Raw genomic sequence first — 19,103 nt, 5'->3', positions numbered from 1 at the left:
GTATGTTCCCAGCCTCAACTGTTGCCTCTCCACGCTGCTCACACACACACACATACACTCACTCAACCTGTTCCTGACATATCAACCAAATGCTTGTCAGTGTTGCCTGGCACAATAACACACACACACAAACACACAGTTGAGGCTTATAAAACATAAAACTCGAGGTTGTTTTGTGTGAAAGCAGAAGGTATGAATCTGCTCAAAGATGTGTCATACACATGTTTTAAAATTCAAAAACACACTGACACCGGAAACAGGCCTAAAGTTATTCAGTATGGTTTTTTTTATTTCACTGAGTGAAAAGCTCAATGTTTGCATAAGACATGCAAAAACATAAATATAGAACAATGAAGATGAACAGCACTGTATCCAAGTGGAAATAAGCAACACGACGAGAATGAATAGTAGCGCTGAGGGCAACAAATTGAAGTAGAGACTTTTTAAAAAATTGCTTCATTGTCTACTTTTCATATAAAACGTCTCATAAATCGAGCCAAATTGAACGCTAACGGGAGATGGCTTTTAGTCCAAAAGTGCAATATATTTTACAAAGTCTAAATTGTTGCTCTGTTTATCCACTACTCTGCAGTAAGAAGGTTGCTTTCATATTACATTTTTCCAGCAGTGGAAATACATCTCTGTTTACCCCCCCCACACACACACATTTTTTATACCATCCTTTTTACTCTGTTAATTAAAACAGTAAAACGATCTGTCGTTTCAGCAGCAGCCTATGCAGGATTTGGAGGTCGTTTCCGTCTGGTTTTTGTGTAATATAATTTTCATGTTTATTCTTTTTTTCTTTTTTTTTCCACTGGTAGATTATATACAGGATACCAGCTGGCAGACAGATGGTGATGCCTTTACCCGTGCTTTTTTTTCTCTTTTTTTATTAAAAAAAAAAAAACATCACAAGGAAGAGAAGGAGTAAGGACAGGAACAGCTGTAGACGAGGGGACAGAGTCAGCACACTGGCCACTGGGTGACATGAAATATTGGGAGGAGACACCAGCACATGGCTTAAAGAGAGAAAAAAAAAAGTAATAATAATAAATGTGCCCTGTTACCAGTGAGCAAGACACAGAGAGCCATCTTGTTAGCAGTAGCAGACCTCTAAATCTCAGTAATGGTCCTCGCTCTGATCCTGTTCTCACACCAGAATGTGAAGAATGAACAACCCCGACAACAAATATTGTTGATTCCTCTACCTGCATGAATGCAGATGTTTTTTTTTGTCTTTTTATGTGTGTGTTTGTGTGTTTTCAATTATTTTGGTGAAAAAAAAGTTGAGTTTATAGAGGAACAAGCAGGAAAATGAGGTTATGGATTGAACTGCAGGTTTGAGTAGGTGGGACAGAACAGCCACGGCTTATGAGTCTCTCTCAGCAGGACACACACACACACACACACACACACACACACACACACACACACACACACACACACTTCAGTAGTATCACTGACACAGAGGGGAAAAAAGGAGTGCTGCTTTTGCCCTGCTGTTGTCCAGCAGCAGCAGTTTTCCCCCTACATGTGACTAAAAACGACCTCAGGCTGAATCATTACCGATCATGCGTCATAATAATTACAGCGTCTTTATTTTCTTACTTTTTTTTTCTTTTTTAACAAAATTTCACACCCACACACACACCTGCACACACACTAAACTGAATTCAAGTACACAACATCTCCCAGCCCCTGCAGTTATCTCAGCAAATGAAGAGAAAACAAAACAAACGTAGTAAATGCCTCTGCTCTGCAACAGAGTCCCGGGAGACAGTTCAGTCTGCGCCCACAGCAAAGTAAATACAAACCAAGATTTTCAGTTAATGAGAGGGATTGGGGAGGTGGGGGTGGGTGTGTTTGTGTGTGTGTGTGAGGGGGGGGTAGAGATCATGCACAGAAAAATGACAATGAATCAAATGAATCAATAAATAAGAGAGAAACATCCATGAATGAATTCAAATCAGTGTATTTTTAGTTTGAGAGAAAAGAAATAAAATATACGGCATGTAACGGCATCCCACCGCCGCTATAATATGAACAACTTCTAATTAAGAGAGGTCACGCACACAAGCAAACTATGATGAGGCTATTTGAATTTTTAACTTTTTATTATTCATTTCTCCTTTTTTACCGTTTTCTTTTTAAAGGAAGCTGTTCATCAAAGAGCATTTTGTTCATATATAGTCATTTTTTACAGAGGAAAATACTGTACAACCTTATTTTTTCTTCTTCTTCTTCTTCTTCTTCTCAAAACAATATCTGGAGGAATATCATCTACACACATTATTTATCCCTATATTGTGATCATTTATATCCAATGCTAAGCTCAGGAGATAATTCATGATCAGTGTGTCCACTCCTCAGTCGTACATGTTTGCTCAATAAAAACCAGAGGGTGGTTTAGACAGGTTTATAATTTAGTACTACAGTAAGTGAGCATTGCTATGAACTCCTTAAGAATTAATTGAAATCACAGTCCGTATTAGTGTTTCATACAGGAGCGCCGTTTTCCCGACGCACCGCGTTTCCTTCCTTTTTTTTTTATGTTGTCGTTGTTTTTCTTCCTTTTTTTTTAAAATCGCTGTACTGTCCAATCACAGAAGAAGCAAAAAATAAAAACCAATCTTTAAATAAACCACAGAACAACAGTTCTTTGTCACACTAACATCTATTTGTGCATCAAAGCAAAAAAAAAAAAAGAAAAAAAAAGTGAACTAAAACAACATCTTTAAAGCAAATTCCTTGTTAAAAGATATATATCATTATTTTTTTCCTTTTTTTTCATTCCCCAGATGGTAAAAATGAACCTAAAAAGTGCAATAACACTCTAAAAATTTCTCATTTGGAAGGTCACATAAATATTAAATAAAAACCATTACAACAGGAGCTCAACCACAGCCATAGTGAATGGAAAACAAAAATGCCGTTTTTTTTTTCGTCTTTTTTTTGTGAGACATTTTCGGTCTGTACAGTTTCAACATAAAACACACTCCCTGACACTTCCTCTATATCCCACCCCCACCCCTACCCCAACCCCTCCTGCTGCTGCATCTGAGTGACTCATCGTTTCCTCTGGTCAGTCTTGAAGCCCCCACCCGCCCCTCCAACAACCAAACATCCCCCGCGTGACTTGCCGGGCGTTAATCAAGACCTCTCCGGCTTACAGATCGATATGCATCTGACTATAACAACACAACAAAAAGGACAATTTTTTTTAATGCAAAGATGCAAATGGTAACAAAAATATTTTTTTTAAATATACTTATGACTTATCTAAGTATATCTTATCATCATGGTCAGCTAATAGAAAAGTGCACTACCCACGCACAAACTTGATTCCTCCACATTGGGGCTAAAAATTACAAAGGGTTAAGCTTGGAGTCGGTGCTAGTTGAAAACACTTCTAGCAGAATGTCAGAGAGAACTGTCGAGGTTGGCGGCTTGAAAGGACGCCTGACTGCAGCTGAGACCGACCGAACAGCTACTGGTCGAGTCCACGTATCATTGAGAACAAAGGAGAAAAAACAATACCAAAGAGATGGGAACAAGCAAAATGTAACCCCTTTCTCTCAGTGTCTAATAATAATAATAATTAATAATAAAATAATACAGAAAAAAGATCAAACGTTTGAAACACATCCTTTTCCCTTAGTGATTCATGTCCCTTTTTCTATGTATCCACGGCTCTGCAGTTCATGTCGCCTGTGCCAGCAATTTCCTTTGTATATTATCTTTCACACACACGCGCACGCACGCACACACACACACTTACATATATAGTTATATAGAGAGATTTGTTTTTGTTTTTCTAACGTGTTTTTCTTTTCTTTTTTGTCCACACACAAAAAAAGTGAAAAAATGAAAATAAATTAAAGTCAAACATGCACGCACACAAAAAGACTGATGTGTAGTAAAATGCTTTACATTGCTGTCCCATGTGTGAAACAGGGCCCTAACTCTGTGTGTCTCCATTCGTAATCTTTTTTTTCCTTTAATGCATAATTGAATTAATAATGTTGGTCATCTTGTAAACATCATAATAAATCGTTTCGGGCCATCATTCTCGCCACGCTCTCGTTGTTTTTTGTCGTCGTCCGAAGTCTCTCGACATGATAAATGAGGCCACTTTCATTTTTCGTTTAATCATAGTACACAGAATTTTTCTGCAGTTCTTAAACTCAGTTTGTTTGTTTTTTGTGTGTTTTTTTTGTTTTTGTTTTTTATGGGTCAGCATCTTCTTGCTTTTCCAGTTGGGAAGCATCAGTGTGGTTAACGGAAGCATCGAAACTCTGGCCATTGTCTTTTTCGCCGTCAGGCTCCGCCATTGAATCATCGTTTGAGTCAGTGTTGAGATCATCCTCTGCCTCCTCTTCCTCCTCATCCTCCTCCTCTTCTTCTTCGTCATCTTCCTCCGCCTGCACCTCCTCCTCTGGTGACATGTCATCTTCGGCCTCCCCGGATGTTCCCGTGGTGTCGTCCTGAGCTGCCGGCAGGCCCAGCTGGGTTGAGAGGTTGTGGGCTGATCGCGCTGCGTCGTGGTGGATCTTCTTGCTGAGGTCCAGGGAATCGCTGAGGCCCAGACCGGCGGCGTTCTTCAGGAAAAACAGTGAGCTGCTGGTGTCTGTGCCCAGGTTGAGGGAGCTGTCTAAGTTGATGGAGGATGGCAGGTATGAGTGGTTATAGTCAGAAGCAATGCCGCCTGTCTGGTAGATCATGGAGGGAGTACTGGTGATGATGTTGTGGGACAAACCGTGGAGGCCACCGGGTGAGGAAGTAGACAGACCCATGGAGGATGGAGGGACTGCCGCCACATTTCCTCCCAGGTGGTGCGCCGCTTCCTGCTTCGGCGACACAGACGGAATCTCGCCTCGCTCCTGTTTCTCGTGCTTTCTCTTGTGGGAATCCATCTGGGACATGCCAACCACTGTGTGCTTACACTCGGGGAAGGTGCAGTGGAAGTGTGAGCACTTGAGCTTATACTTGCAGTCAGGAACCTCGCAGTCCACGCTGGAGCTGAACTGGCAGAAGCCAGCAGCGCTGATCACGTCTTGCTTGCCGTGGTGCTTGCGGTGGGCCGTCACCTTGGTGCTATCGGTGCAGCGGAAGCCACAGCGCAGACAGTGGAAGTGGGTGCTGTTGCCTGAAAACTGGCAGTCAGGAAAGTTGCAGCTGAGCGAAGACTTGAAGCGCTTGAAGTCGTCCAGGACCAGGTTGTCTACGCGGTCGTGGTGCTGGGCGTGCTTGTACATGTGGGTGCGGCCGCAGAACTTGTAGCCACAGTTCTCACGAGTGCAGTGGTAGTGGGTGACCTTTAGAGAAAACTGGCAGCTGGAGTCCTTGCAGTTCTCGTAGAGGTCGTAGCGCCGGAATCCGTCCAGCATCATCCCCTCGTCCAGCATCTTACGTGACGATGCGGTCTTTCGGCGCTTGCCAAACGGGGACATGTCCTCGATGATCCAGAAACGCTTCTTTGCACCAGCGGCCGTGGGAATGGAGATGGTGTTGCCTAAAAACAAGAGATAAGGGCATTAACAAAAATAATCCTGAAAAAAATAATAAAGTCCACAGACTTACAAACAAGTGACTGTCCTGGTTAAAACCCTAATGTCGGACCCCGCTCAGCCAGAAGTTGTTCACAGCTGAGTAAGCACAGCTAGCCACTATTTTTTTAATCCCTAATTTCCAGAATGATTAAAGAAGGAGGAGGAGGGGGGATGATAGATTGACTGTAAGACATGACACTTTTACAGGGTGTCTCGGGCCTCCAAAGAAAGGCGGAGCTGGGAGTTTTAACCAACCCTCTTATCTCCATGTTTGTTTTATGAGGGGCACCCACCTTTTTGCAACACCCTGGGGTCACTGCTAATGATGTGCTCCCTGTTCTGCAAGACAGGAAGCAGTGGGCCTCGATAAAACTTGGGGCAAGATTAAATAAGAGCTTGCTGATGCAGCCTTGTTAATGGAAGCTAAACAGAGCCCAGGGTTCACAGAACAGGTGCCAAATTTACTGCTGTCTCTCGCTAAATCCTAGTGATACTAAAAGGGAAATTACGCACAAAGGTGCAAGTCAAGTGATTGCAGACTTTTTTTTTCAATTTACTGTACCCACACAGTAAGCATGCAAGTTTCAGCATTTCAACACAAATGTTCTCTTTTTTGCATGCTTTCTTTTTTTTCAGTCTTTTCATAACAACAGTGCAGAGTGAGAAAGGCTGGATCACACAGTTAAATGCTGCACAGGACTCAGTAATTGAGAATGACAGCTGCAGTGTTGGTTTGCGCCGGGGATAAGTACCTGCAGCATCCTGCACTATAGGGACGTCATTTTTAACCGGAGACGGAGTGGCAATGATGGGGCTGAAAGCTGGTGTGTTGGTTGGCATGACAACACTCCGAGTGGCTCCCAGAGAGGCGCTGAGCAGAGAGTATGACAGACAGGATGGAGAGAGGAGGTATGGGAGTGAGGGGAGAGGGGGTCGGAGGAGAGCAGGAGAGAGGGATGGGGCCTGGGACTGCAGGCCAGGCTGAAGAGCGGAAGGAGGAGGAGGAAGAGGAGGTGGCGGTGGTCGTGGTGGAGGAGGAGGAGAGAAGGAAGGAGGTGCATTCTGGGTAGCGCTAGTGTCAGCAGGGGTGGTAGGAGCAGAAGTGGTGGTGGGGCAGCCTTGTCCTGGAGAGACAGGTTGACCAGAGAGGGTGAAGGACAGGCAAGAGGGAGAAAACACACACAGACGGGAACAAAGACAAACACGGGGTCCAAATCGCGCGCACACACACACACACACACACACACGCACACACACACACACACGCACACACAGAGGGATGGGAGGCAAAAAGGGAAAGATAAAAGATAAGAGAATGATACAAAATGAGGCCCATTCAAGACAAAGTAACCCAGCCAAAACAACAACGATGAGAGTAGTGGATATTTCTGGCAACACATGGAGAAATGTGAAAATCAGAGACAGGCTAAGATTTAGGAAAAAATATAGAGGAGAACCCGTTTATTCAATAAGTTTGAGGAAAAAGAGGCTGTTTCTCATTTCCTTTCTCCCAAAACTCCAACCACTAAAAGTGCTAAAGTAGACATAAAGCCACAGGGATGATCTCTGGCCAGAGGAAAATGTAATAAGCTACATACAGTGCAATATCTCAAACCACTGATGTACAAAATGGAGGTTTTATGAGGATGACCGGGCAAACTGGAAACTGTCTCGTCCGCAGCTCCCAACATAAGAATATAGCATAGTCATCAACCACATATATTAAAACTAATGTGTCTATTGATTGCAAGTCAGAGTTGTGATTGGAGGATGCATGAGATGACGAGTTGCTGGCTTTCTGGGTGACGTGTGGGCTGAGATGTTCAACGAGTAGAAAACCTTTGTGGACAACACCTGTGGACTAAACTGTGCTAAAGGCTGTACATGCTGACATGTCAGAGTCTGAGTCACGTGGGCTTACCTGCCGGAGAGCTGTCGTTGCCCACAGGTGTGCTGGTGCAGCTTCGGTCCTGGTTGGAGGATTCGGAGGAGAGACCCAAGGGGCTGCCTCCTGCACCCATGTAGTCCATGTAGTCATCATTCTCATCCGTGATGTTGGAGAAGTTGGAGCTGATGCCAGGCTGGATCGTTATGGACCCGTGCACCATACCCGATGCCTGCTGCTGCATCTCATCCGCCCTGCGGCCGAGTGACATCATCTAGAGAACAAAACAAAATAAAATAAAAAGCTTAAAAAAATTATCACACAAAGACTTACGAAACAAACATCTTGGGTTATAAAGAGTCATGAGCGCAGGTGTTGGCGCTTGGCATCCAACCAAGCATTTCAAGACGTCAGAAGTATTTTTTGAAAGAACGAACTTCATACTTTTGTCATTATATGAAGGACAAAACAAAAAAATAGCCTAAACAGAACTAGAAAATCCACATTTATATCCACAAAGGCTCCATCCCGCACCTACTGCAGAGGTTAACTGAGGAAACTGCGTGTAAAAGAAACTTCATCAAAAGAATGCCATGAGTGATTTGTTATTGACTGGTATGACAGGATATGAGCGGTACTCTCTTTTTTACAGAACATCACGTCTTTGTTAGTCTTTCCTTGAATATGACTCAGAAAAAAGGAAACTGAATGTTAAAAAAGAAATAGATATACAACGAAAAAACCCCGACAAAACCGACCAAACCAGGTACACAAGTTACAAAGACGGCGTAACCACCAGTACGCTAACAGCTGTTGTTATTCGCGACCTTAAAAAGAACGAAAGACAGACAAAATCGAAACGAGAAAGGACTTCCGCTGCTTAACATTTGTTTAAACCTTCTTTAACTATTATTATCCCTATTTTTCTCTTCATTTTATGATATTGGGAGATTTTAAGAGCAGTCCTTAATGGATCGGGAGCTTTTTTTTCATCTTCTTTCAGCAAAAACCACAAACAATGGTGTGTTTCTGAGAACATAAAATTTAGATGAAAAACACAGACACACAGACAGACAAATGCTTTATCAATCCCATGAGGGAAATTAGCAGAATAATAAAAGCAGAACTGCAGATCAGCAGAACAACAAAGTGAATATGGGAGGAAAAAAAGATTTGTGCCGTATATCTCTGAATGTTTAGTGAAAAAAGAAAGACCGATATAATAATATGCCCAGTTGGTAGTGCAATGCTGTGTTTAGGTAAGCGCGGTGAGCTGATATGCAGTGTTATTAAAAAAAAATAGAAATGAGTTTCCCAAATGCTGAACAATATCTAGCCCTTCCTCTTTTTTACAGTGTAAATGAGCAAAAACAACAATATATAGTATAGTTGTAGTAGAGTAGTTAAGGGAACGTCTATTCACTATTTAATCTCCCAGGAAAAGGGTGTGTGCTTTGTTAAAATATGTTTGAGTAAACTATTCAACACAGGCTTCAGACCGTTGAGATGTTTAGCCTGTATTTTTATGACACCGCTTTTCAAAATGTATCACATGTCGCCGTTGGCGTGCTTGTACCTGGGATGGGACTCTATCAAAGTTCTTCCCCAGCATCCGCCTCATGTGCTTGCGTGCGTGTGAGGTCATCTGGTGTTTGAGGAGGAAGGAGAACTGGCAACCCTCGCGGATGCAGTGGAAGTGGCTGTTGACTTGGTTATACTTACAACCTGCAGGATAAAAAAAGAATAAAGTAAGAGCTTAATTTATCTTTGGCTCCCAGTGCGGCGTCCAAAAAAAGGCTCCCCGCGCCACACGCAATATTATAAGTGTGACGGCGTCGCGATACATCAAACACCAAGTGAAATATTTTTAGGGTTTTTTTAATTTCATGATATAGCTGTGACAAAAGAGGGATCGGGTTTCAAAGTGTTTCGGAGTGTACATGTAGGAGGAATATTAGATCACTCGGGTGTCATACTGAGCAAGTCAAGGCTTCTGTGCACTAAACCTGTGGAGCTCTTTTATTACACTGACATGCTTTATTCAATTAGGAATTTACATAAATAAATTCTCATTTTCTGTGGGCCAATAATGCACACACCCCTGCAAACCAAAGTAAATATACAATTATTCCCATATTAAATTCATTTTTCAAAGTATCTCCATTGTCATTTTTCCCCCTTTTGTTCTCCGCTGTGGTGTCGTCTGTTCTATATTCTTCTGCTCTTTTCCAGTGTTTTAACCGGTCTAGCTCTAATTGCTTTATGATTTCAAATTAAATGAATGTGCCGTTTTGTGCCTGTTAATCAAATACCATTATATAAAAGCAGGCAGAAATAATTGAAAGAGTAACATGCTGGGCAGGTGCTAGCATGTCAGTAACCATGGCACCCACTTTAAGAGAAAAAAAAACATGTCTGTGTCATCAAATAGCTTTTGCACACACAACGCTTTAAACACGCAAAGTTGAGCAAATAACAGTAACCCCCCGTGACACGGGAGGGCCTTTTGTGAGACAGAAACCAGGTAACATCAGCAGCGGTGCTCAGTTTAATGTTGCTGCCATGGATACTGGCAACCCATCAATTCTTTATAACTGGAGAGCTAGCAGTGGTAATCCTTTCTGTTTTTTTTCCCCTCCAGCCCAAACAATACACTTGGCAGATCAGGCTGGGGACAAAAAACAGCTGTTTAGGGCCTGGTTTTGTTTGCTTTGTTTCTGCGCTCTGAAAAGCTTGTGTAACCGCCTGAAAAAAACAGATCACTTTTAATTCATTTCTGTGTGATGGCAGCGGTGGCTGTGAGGCGCAGCTTCACAACACAAACAGGCTAAACCAGACAAGCCAGATAATTAACAAACACAAACCTAATTGCTCATTTCTGACAGGGGCAAAAGAAAGAAGAAAACAACCTGGATGTGATTGCCCTCTTTGACATTATTGCTCATATAGCACGGGCAAGGCTACATCTGGGACTCGAGGTGCCATTGTGAATATGCAAACTGCGCCAACAAAAACCTACGAGGCAGACTTGTTTCATGCTTCTTAAACCTCTCGCAATGCATGACACTGTGTTTGCCAACACTGGTCTCTCTCCCTTTGTAAACACGGGGAATATCCTCTTGCAACAGACAACACAAATTAGGCTACATCTTTCTCAACGTAACACCTTTAATCCTCAGATCTCTCCTGGCAAAGTATTTTTTAAAAGCCGCTCAAGTTGACACAGCTTGATGCGAGGCAAAGACAGAGACAGCGGGACACAAAACTTTTACAGGATCAGAAGTTTTTTTTCTTTTCCAGTGTTTTTTCCTTACCCAGCCTCCCGCACTCCTCCCTCTTGGTGAAATATTTGAAGCCATTAGCGGCGCGACGCTCTGCCTTCTCATGCTTCTTGATGTGCCACGGCAGCTTGGTGGTGATGTTAGTGACGAAGAAGCAGCCAGGCCGCAGACAGTGATAGTGGCCCCTCATTCTGAACTCGCAGTGCTGCAGTGGAGACACATAATTTCCAATTTCATGACTCAAATGTCGTGAATGTTTGAAAGCCAGAGGAGCTGATTAATTTTTATTGGATCCTTCTTTGTGTGCAAAGTTTAAGCGAAGACTACACACAGTTCCTTCCCAAAAAAGAAGAAGAAAAAAAAACATAATCAACACCTCGCAGTCTTTTCCTCTCCGGTTGTTTGGTACAATTACTTTGCATTTCCAGGCATCCCACAAACACCCCTCCGCTCTAACATGTCTGTACACCACCATCTGTTTGCAAGGCCCAGATCCCAAAGGACCGGGCCAAATAAGATCTTCTCAGTTCAGGAGATGCAGACTAAAGGGGGGGGGGGGGGGGAGGAGAAGGGAGGGGGGGCTTTTTGTGAGAGGGGTGATTTTCAACACATTAATGAATTCATTTAAACGGTTTTCCAAATACGGGCTCATGAGAGCAGGCAGGGGCTGCCATTTAGGTTTCATTTGCGAAGCATTCCCCTGATTTTTGCCCTATTCCAGACAGCCTTGTTTACTGTGCAAGTGACAATGATTTATTGGGTAATATCAGCTAAATTGGCCTTTTCTGAGAGGAGAATGCGGCAGTCAAAATGACATCATTGACATATAAACAGGCATTACTGGGGTGAGTCGACTGTCTTTCTCAGCAGAGATGGAAGACGGCGAGCAGTGGTTGTGAAAGCCTTGAGTCAAATAACCTCAAATACTGGTCTAATAGATAGCATACTTCATGCTTAGAAACCTCGGGGAGATGACAGTAGGTGATTCAGCTCCTGGCTGAGTTATCAAGCCACACTCACCTGGTTGGGACAGAGACACTGAAGAGAGTAGTAGGAAAACTGGTCGCGGACGTTGACCAGGTTGTTGTTCGGGTTGATGTGGTCCAAGCAATGGGATTCTGCCTTTCCAGAGGTCTTGCACACATACTTGCAATTTCCAAACAAGCAGTGGAAGTGGAACTTATTGGAGTATTTACAGTCAGTAGCCAAACATGGATCACTGCATGGGGAGGAAAAAAACAGAGAAGATATCGTTTAATCAACTTGTGGAAAGTAAGAAGAAAAGCAGGGCGCTGTGTACGAAACCCAGAGGTTTCCACATACTTTTCTTGGAACTGCAGGAAACCAGGTTTGACTTGTGGCTTAGCATTCTCCAGAGAGGTGGTGGCTAGAGGGGAACTGGATGGCAGGTTGGGCATTGATGCTGGCATCTGAGGGATGCTGCCCGTCAGCGGCTTCCAGGCCAGCAGGGAGGGGGGAGGAGAGCTGTATCTGCCAGAGGAGGAGAGGTGTGCAACATCCATGGAGGGGTTGTTGGCCATAGAGACGGGGGCAACGGGCTGCAGCTGGGCGCCCTCACCGGAGTCCTTGCCCTCACCGAACGAAGGCTCCGACTTCACTTTCAAGGTGGCTCGGAGGTGGAAGCTGAAAAACAAGATGGAAGCTCTTTTTTATACCGATCGATAAAAGCCAAAAACTAAAATGCAGAGAGCGAGGGTAGCGTGACACTCACTTAGCATGTTTTATAGCCCCATCCACAGTGCTGAAGAGGGCACCACAGTCCTCTACCAAGCAGTGAAAGTGAACTTTGTGAAGGAAGTCGCACTGAGCTTCACAGAAGTCATCCGTGTCAAACCTTAACAGAGACAGATAAGAAAGACTGTAAATTTACTGCTGCTTAAGGAAAACGCAACCTATGAGGACACCTGGCTCAACTCTTCACCTGACGGTAAATGTCTGCGGTCCGTCATACTGTAACCAGCGCACTGTCATTTCCAATTCCTGCAAGAACGTGTTCTCTATTTTTTTTTTTTTTTTTTGGAGGGGGGGTTTCCACTGATACAGTATGTGAGGAATAGTATTTACAGGAAAGACCTTCCAAGGACGTGCGCTACTTTTTAACACTCTGACTGTTTTCTCACTCTCATAATGAATCCAGTGTCTCTACGCGCTTCCTGTGTATGTGTGTTGTTGTTGTTGTTGTTGTTTTTTATACCTGCGGAGGTACGTCCTCCAGATCTCGTTGGCTTTTTCTGCCAGGGGCCTCTTCAACACTTTGCTGAGATACTGTCCTGCCTCCGAGGTGTCACCACCCTCACCTGCCTCTAGCTCTGTCTTCAGGTTCATTGCATTGAAGAGGGCAGGGTTCACCTGTGACATCTACAAAAAAAAACAGCACAAAAACCACCAGGCGCTGGGTTAGCTGGGCACTTTCGTATGTTAGTGAGAGTATGAGAATGAATTCTCTTTCTCTCTCTTACACACACACATACACACACACGCATGCATGGTTTGACGAAGCTAAAAAGGGCAGCCAGATTTACAAACATCCGGGCTTTTGCTTGAGTGCAGGCCAAGCGTGTTTGCCAAGCATCCTCTGGGAGCTACTGTTAACCCTTTTATGTAATGTGGTGGCTTGCAGCAAACCAACAAAAAGCTGACACGACAACAGCTGAGTTGCTAGACAGCAGCTCGTCTCCGCCGTTTGGGCGCGACGACTGCAAATGTGAAGGTAAGGTGTCCTCGAGAGAGGTTAAAACCACGACGTGCACTTAGGTGCACGGAGGCGGCGAAGCTTGCAGGGGGGTAAGGAGTGGAGGAAGTCATGATCAGTTGGAGAGAGTAAATAAATGGTGGCTGATCTCCCATGACATCATCAACATGATGGAAACCACCTGGCATATTTGTACGAGTCAGATAAGATATATGACTAAGACAATGTCCATTTTAATCTTCACAAAAAAACCATACAGATTTAAATTTCCATACGCTAACATTTAGACTTGTTAAAAAATGAGGGCAGCGCCTTCCTGCTTTTCTTTTTTTTTTCCCTGCGCTGACTTTTTAATCAAATAATTTATAAACCCTATGAATAAATGTAGAGTGAGGCAGGGGGAAGAAAACGTATAAAGGAGGAGGAAAAATTGGACGGCGAGTTCAAAACAGCTCATCAAAAAACAAACATCTCTATATATCTGGCATGGCACCCAGCTACTGCTTCATTGTATTAATTTGTGAGAGGTGCAGCGAAAATTACACTCTATGAAAAATGGCTGGAAAATTTAAATGATACAAACTCATCTTATTAGCTGTGAAACATTAAAAAACAAACAGGCCCCTTCGTGTCCCGCTAATTTGTCTTGGGATGAAAGGCGTTTGATGGATGGATCTTACCTTATTCATAAGCGAGGATAAAAGAGATGTATTCCCTGGTACAGGGTGTCCGTTTGATTCATTACTGGAACAAGGAAAATGAACAATGTTTAGTCAAGATTTGCATGAGAACAGTAAATATTACTATTTATCACACAAGGTGTGCCTGTATAATGAAGAAGAAAAATGCTGTCTTCTTAAGAAATAAGATCTGGTGTGGGTTGGAGGGAAGATTGGAGTTGAAGGTTTATGTAAACATCCCTCTCTCTCACTCACACGCAAAATAAATAAATGGAGAAATACGTGGAGGATTTTCTAATTGTATGCACATTTATATAAATTAAATATTTTGTATATAACCAGAGCTGCCAAACTAGTAGACATCATCTATCATTCAGAGAAGCTGGATGTTCTTTTTTGTGGGGGTTATTTTGCCAATAATAAGGCTGAATTGGTTAAAGAAACACTAATTAACCATCCTTCACTTTGAATTAACCATCAGTTTACCATCTGTACCTCTGGTCTTTCTTGCTCAGGTCCAGGCTGTGCTCCTGTGTGGAGTCTTGGGAAGCCCCGGAGTTGGCGTCCACTGGCTCCTGCTTCACTTGAACCAGATTGAACTGGCTGGCTGATGCCGGCTGCCCATTCCCTGAGGATCAAGTCAGAGATGCAGATGAGAGAAGAGACAACAAAGTTATTGTTGGTCAGCATTATTACTCTATGACAAGATCCAATCTGACTCCTGTCCTGGCCCGAAAAGAATACTCCGAGTGATAATTATTGCGAAATTATGTCAGGCCGTCAAGCCTTTTAAATGGTGATTGAGAGGCGGGATATGGGGGAAAAAGACTCCTTTTTCTGCAGCACTTGTCACAACTCATTTGCCAGGCTGCCTCTTAACTGGTCATTAAGTGAGATGCTAATGCTGAGGGAAAGTGGCAGTCTCAGATTGGCCACCCCCTCCCTTCCCACCTTCCCAGGCTCCTTGTTGGCCTGACAACGGGCGGCAGCCAGTGCCACTGAGCGTACCCACAAGGAACACGGGTGCTATGTCGGTCAGATTGGAGCTGACAGCCAATCAGATTGGTTCAAATAGCGTGACCCCTCGATCACATTCGCCTCCAAATAGGTATTCAGTGAATGCTGTGAGTGAGGACAGGAGCGCTGAATTGAAATAAATAAACACCAGGGGATGACCTGAGGTAAAAACGCTGACAGGAAGGTGAATTCTGGCCCCCCCTTTCCCAATCCCGCGGGATTGAAATATTAATTTATCCCGGGGCTATACAGGGAAAGCAGAGCTTTTGGTTGACAATAAGTGGTCGTTTATTTTAAAATATATATGTGAGTGGGAGGGGGTAGGAGCCCCAGCGTAGCCTCTGAGACACTAAAACTGGAGTGCACCAGCAGCCACGACTGGTTTGGTGAGAAATCTGTTGTTTAAAAATTAGGGCTGGTGTTGAGGGATTGTGACAGGCAAGGTCATGGGCAACCAAGTGTGTGCCCTTGGCCCTGAGCCTGATGGGGATCCTCTCCTTTTACTTGCTACAGAGAAAACAAGACCAGCCAACGTAAGAGGGGAAACCAACCAGAGTTCCCTCCCCGCCCACACCACCACCTCCCTCCGCTACAAGATGACCCAGAGACATATCAGGCAGAATACAAGTGGAAAAGCCAGTCTTGGGCCTTGTCAGCTGAAAGCTGGGAGATGGGGAAGTGTCAGTGTCAGTTCAGTTTGACAATGGCTGAGGTTGGAGGGGCTGGGGGTGGGGCATGGGTGGGGCTAAAGGAAAACAGTAGTCAAACAATTTTGCGGCTGGTTTGAGGTCACTGAATGCTTACCAAGTCTCTGTCCAGCTTTCCTTCCCTGCCCCCCCCAACTTGATAAGAGTATACCCAAAATTAACTAGCCAGACAAATCCTGCCTTGTCATTGACAATTAAATCATCTCTCAGACAAAATGAGAGCACATTATATCAAGAGCAGCCACTCACTGCATGATCCACACATGATCGCCACGCTGAGTAAAGTATATTTTTAATACAATCAGAAGATAAGCTGACTGCTCAAGGTAGATCACAGTACAAAACAATCTCACTGCAAAGCACATCGTGATTGTTTTAAATTTATTTATTTTTTTGCATGCACTTTGCGAGCAGAGAGAGAACAAATGAGTTTGACTCAAAGCAGCTTCTTTCTGGAAATTATCCAGGAATAATGTACCACCATGTAATTACTCCGGATAAGATACAGAGCTTGTGAAAGATCATTTGTACTGTGTGTCTAATTAGTAAACCCTTCAGATGCTTGAATCTCTGGGAAAAACACTTAGGGGTAAATTAGAGCGGAACATTAATGAAAAAAAAATGAAAAAAGAAAAGAAAAGCTGAGAAAATACTGAAGGCAGAAACAGGAAAAATGCACAATTCACCGCAAAAGAGGCGAAGTTTCACAACCCGAAGAAAAAATAAACACTGAGAAAAATAGCCACAAACACAGTGACTTTTCTCACACCTTTTTGACAGAGAAGCACAAACCACTTCCTCCTCATTTTAGCCCCAAATGTCCTGTTCACACATTTTATGAAGCAAATATGAGAAACAAAACCACACAGCAAACCCCCCATCCTGTGTCTGCGCTAAAACTTTTATGAAAATGTGCGCGATTAAAATAGGAGAGCTTATTTAAAATAACTTGTTTTTCAGTAAAGAGATCTACGCTGTAACTAAGTGAGCCATCGAGAGGGGTGGTGATGGCACCATCTGTGGAGGCCCAGACTACCTGCTGGAAGCCCAGAGGTGGAGCTCAGTCTGACAGCCCGGGCTCAGCTCGGCTCCTCGGAGCAGCTGCCCCAGCTCTCTCCCAGGGCCTGTCCTGCTCCAGGAGTACCACCAGGAATTGTAATCCTTCCCAGTCCCAACATCCGGAGCAGTCCCATTTACAATCCGTACCCCACCTGCTCAGGCTGAGCGCAGGAGGATGCACTGCAACTGAATGCGAGACCATGCGCTTGCAGTGCATTATCAATTGAAGACTTTAACTTCATTTTCATTCAGAGGCTTTGTTTAGAGCAATGTGATAAACATGGACAAGCCAATTACCTCTGAAATGTATGGGTGACATGTTTTTGTGGAAACAGAAGGTTTCCAGAAATTCAAAAAGTGTGCGTCGTTGCCGATGACTGCATCTGTGACTGAGTTCTTGCATCGGTGAAAAAAAAAGAAAAAAGAAAAGCCTGTTTCTTAGCTCTGCTGCATTGAGTCATTTCTGCCTGAGTGATTTCTGTTTTTTCTTTTTATCAGTTTTCATAGAGGATACGAAAAAAAAATTATTTTTTTTTGTTCTCGCAATTTCTGAACTTAATTTCATTCCACCTCCATTTGCTTGGAACGGGCGCAGACAGAGATAAGAGACCAATGATGAGGAAACATGTTCAACACAACCCCCAGGAGCCCCCACTCTGAACATCATAAGAGACTTTTACAGGCTCTACTCTCCCCTGTCAGCGCATTTATCTCCAAATGGATTGTGGGTATCTAACAAACGATCAACACAATAACAAGCTGAGAGCAGAGGACCATGCCTCCGGAATGTCCCTTTAAGCTTGAAAGCAGAGGGTTTTCTGCCCTTCTCACCGCTCTAGGCTAGTTAGAGAGATGACCTCTGAGTGCTCTCTCTTTGCTCTGTCCACAAAGAGCGAAAAAGCATGCAGCTTATCATAAACATGTGGATTTGGATGTAGCTCTAAAGTTTTCTTTTGAATTTTTTATATTCACATTATGTTATCCATCATTAATATATGAGATAAACTTGGCTGTTCACTCACTGACCTGTGTCTGGGCTGCCGGATGGCTTGAGTGCAGCAGCCGCCAGTCTGGCCATCATGGGTGAAATCAGACCCTTGCTTGCAGAGATCTTCTCCATAATGGAGGAGGTGGCAAAGGAGGTTGGGGTAGATGGCATGGCTCCATCCGCCCCGACTGTGGAGCAGCCCTGGGTGAGTGAGTCGGTGGGCATGGAGTGGGCCCCTGAAGACACAGCGGATATCAGGCCAGCAGCTTGAGGAGGTGGCTGGAGAGGCAGCCTGGACATAAGGGGGAAGAACGGGTTGGAGGTGGCCAAGGTGCTGTTGGAAAGAGCAAGGGCCACCGGTATGTTGCTGGGCAAGGTCTGAGACAGCAGGGTGGACATACGCTGGCCCACACTGGGCAGCGAGGGGGTCGGCTTGAGGGTGTGGCCCGATGTGGATGAGGAGGAGACAGCAGTGATGGGCGTGCTCAAGAGGTGTGGTACAGTAGTGGACTGCTGGGTCGTGGGTGAGGCACTCAGGCTGGAGTTCTTGCTGCTAATGGCCGAGAAGTCCATTAGGTCGTCGTTGCTGGATTCCTCGGGCTCATCCTTTGGTGCCAGGAAGGTGGAAGAGAGGCCCATGACACCAGAAGAGCGAATGTGTCTACGTTCGTGCTTGCGCTTGTGGGAGGTCATCTGGCTGGTGGAGGTAAAGGTGAAGCCGCAGCCGGAGCGGATACAATGGAAGTGGTTGGTGGCTTTGCTGTAGACACAGCCCTCGTACTTGCATTCCTCATACTTATAGAACTTCTTGAAGCCATCTTTGGCATAAGCATCGTCCTTGATGTGGTAGCTCTTGTGCTTCTCAATGTCACACTTGTTCTTGAAGGTGAAGGTGCAGCCCGGGCGCCTGAAAAGCAAACGGGATAATGTGATCAGGTGTGGATTCATGGAGGGGATCCACATGATTGAAATACTTTACAGTGAAGTGGAATAATAAGTGGTGCGGTTCAGTGACACATCACCATCTCCAACCTGGTGGAGGTTTAAATTCTTGGGAGGTGATGATGAAATAATAAAAGTTTTTTTTTTTTTTATTCAAAGTGCTCTAATGATTTTTGTCACATGCAAGTCACAATGCTATAAAATTTAAGTTGATCCGTTTTAATTTATGAATCTTTTTTTGTTTTAAACAATATTTGCCAAAAGTCGGTTTTAATACAG

The 19,103-nt window shown here is 44.1% G+C and overlaps 1 protein-coding gene across 8 annotated transcripts in view; it reads right to left on the bottom strand.

The window, feature by feature from the left end:
• Positions 1 to 263: 263 nt before the first annotated feature.
• Positions 264 to 19,103, bottom strand: part of casz1 (castor zinc finger 1) — a 173,544-nt gene continuing 154,704 nt past the window's right edge. For 6 of the 8 annotated variants that reach the window (XM_076878506.1, XM_076878505.1, XM_004554174.6 and 3 more), the window contains 12 exons: positions 17,921 to 18,789; positions 14,607 to 14,739; positions 14,112 to 14,175; positions 12,934 to 13,097; positions 12,451 to 12,573; positions 12,042 to 12,362; positions 11,739 to 11,937; positions 10,752 to 10,923; positions 9,014 to 9,162; positions 7,474 to 7,711; positions 6,305 to 6,676; positions 264 to 5,515 (listed from right to left, as the gene is read on the bottom strand). In XM_076878506.1, the coding sequence (XP_076734621.1) occupies positions 4,230 to 5,515; positions 6,305 to 6,676; positions 7,474 to 7,711; positions 9,014 to 9,162; positions 10,752 to 10,923; positions 11,739 to 11,937; positions 12,042 to 12,362; positions 12,451 to 12,573; positions 12,934 to 13,097; positions 14,112 to 14,175; positions 14,607 to 14,739; positions 17,921 to 18,789 (4,090 nt within the window). In that variant the 3' untranslated portion in view covers positions 264 to 4,229. The remainder of the gene's footprint in view (positions 5,516 to 6,304; positions 6,677 to 7,473; positions 7,712 to 9,013; positions 9,163 to 10,751; positions 10,924 to 11,738; positions 11,938 to 12,041; positions 12,363 to 12,450; positions 12,574 to 12,933; positions 13,098 to 14,111; positions 14,176 to 14,606; positions 14,740 to 17,920; positions 18,790 to 19,103) is intronic. The other 2 variants (XM_014407531.4, XM_014407532.4) reach the window with 1 other exon arrangement.

This window comes from Maylandia zebra, linkage group LG20 (genome assembly GCF_041146795.1).
Source record: "Maylandia zebra isolate NMK-2024a linkage group LG20, Mzebra_GT3a, whole genome shotgun sequence".
NCBI classification, from domain to species: domain Eukaryota; kingdom Metazoa; phylum Chordata; class Actinopteri; order Cichliformes; family Cichlidae; genus Maylandia; species Maylandia zebra.
The sequence above is the reverse complement of the archived record's forward strand: the minus strand, read 5'-3'. Positions and strand labels throughout refer to the sequence as shown.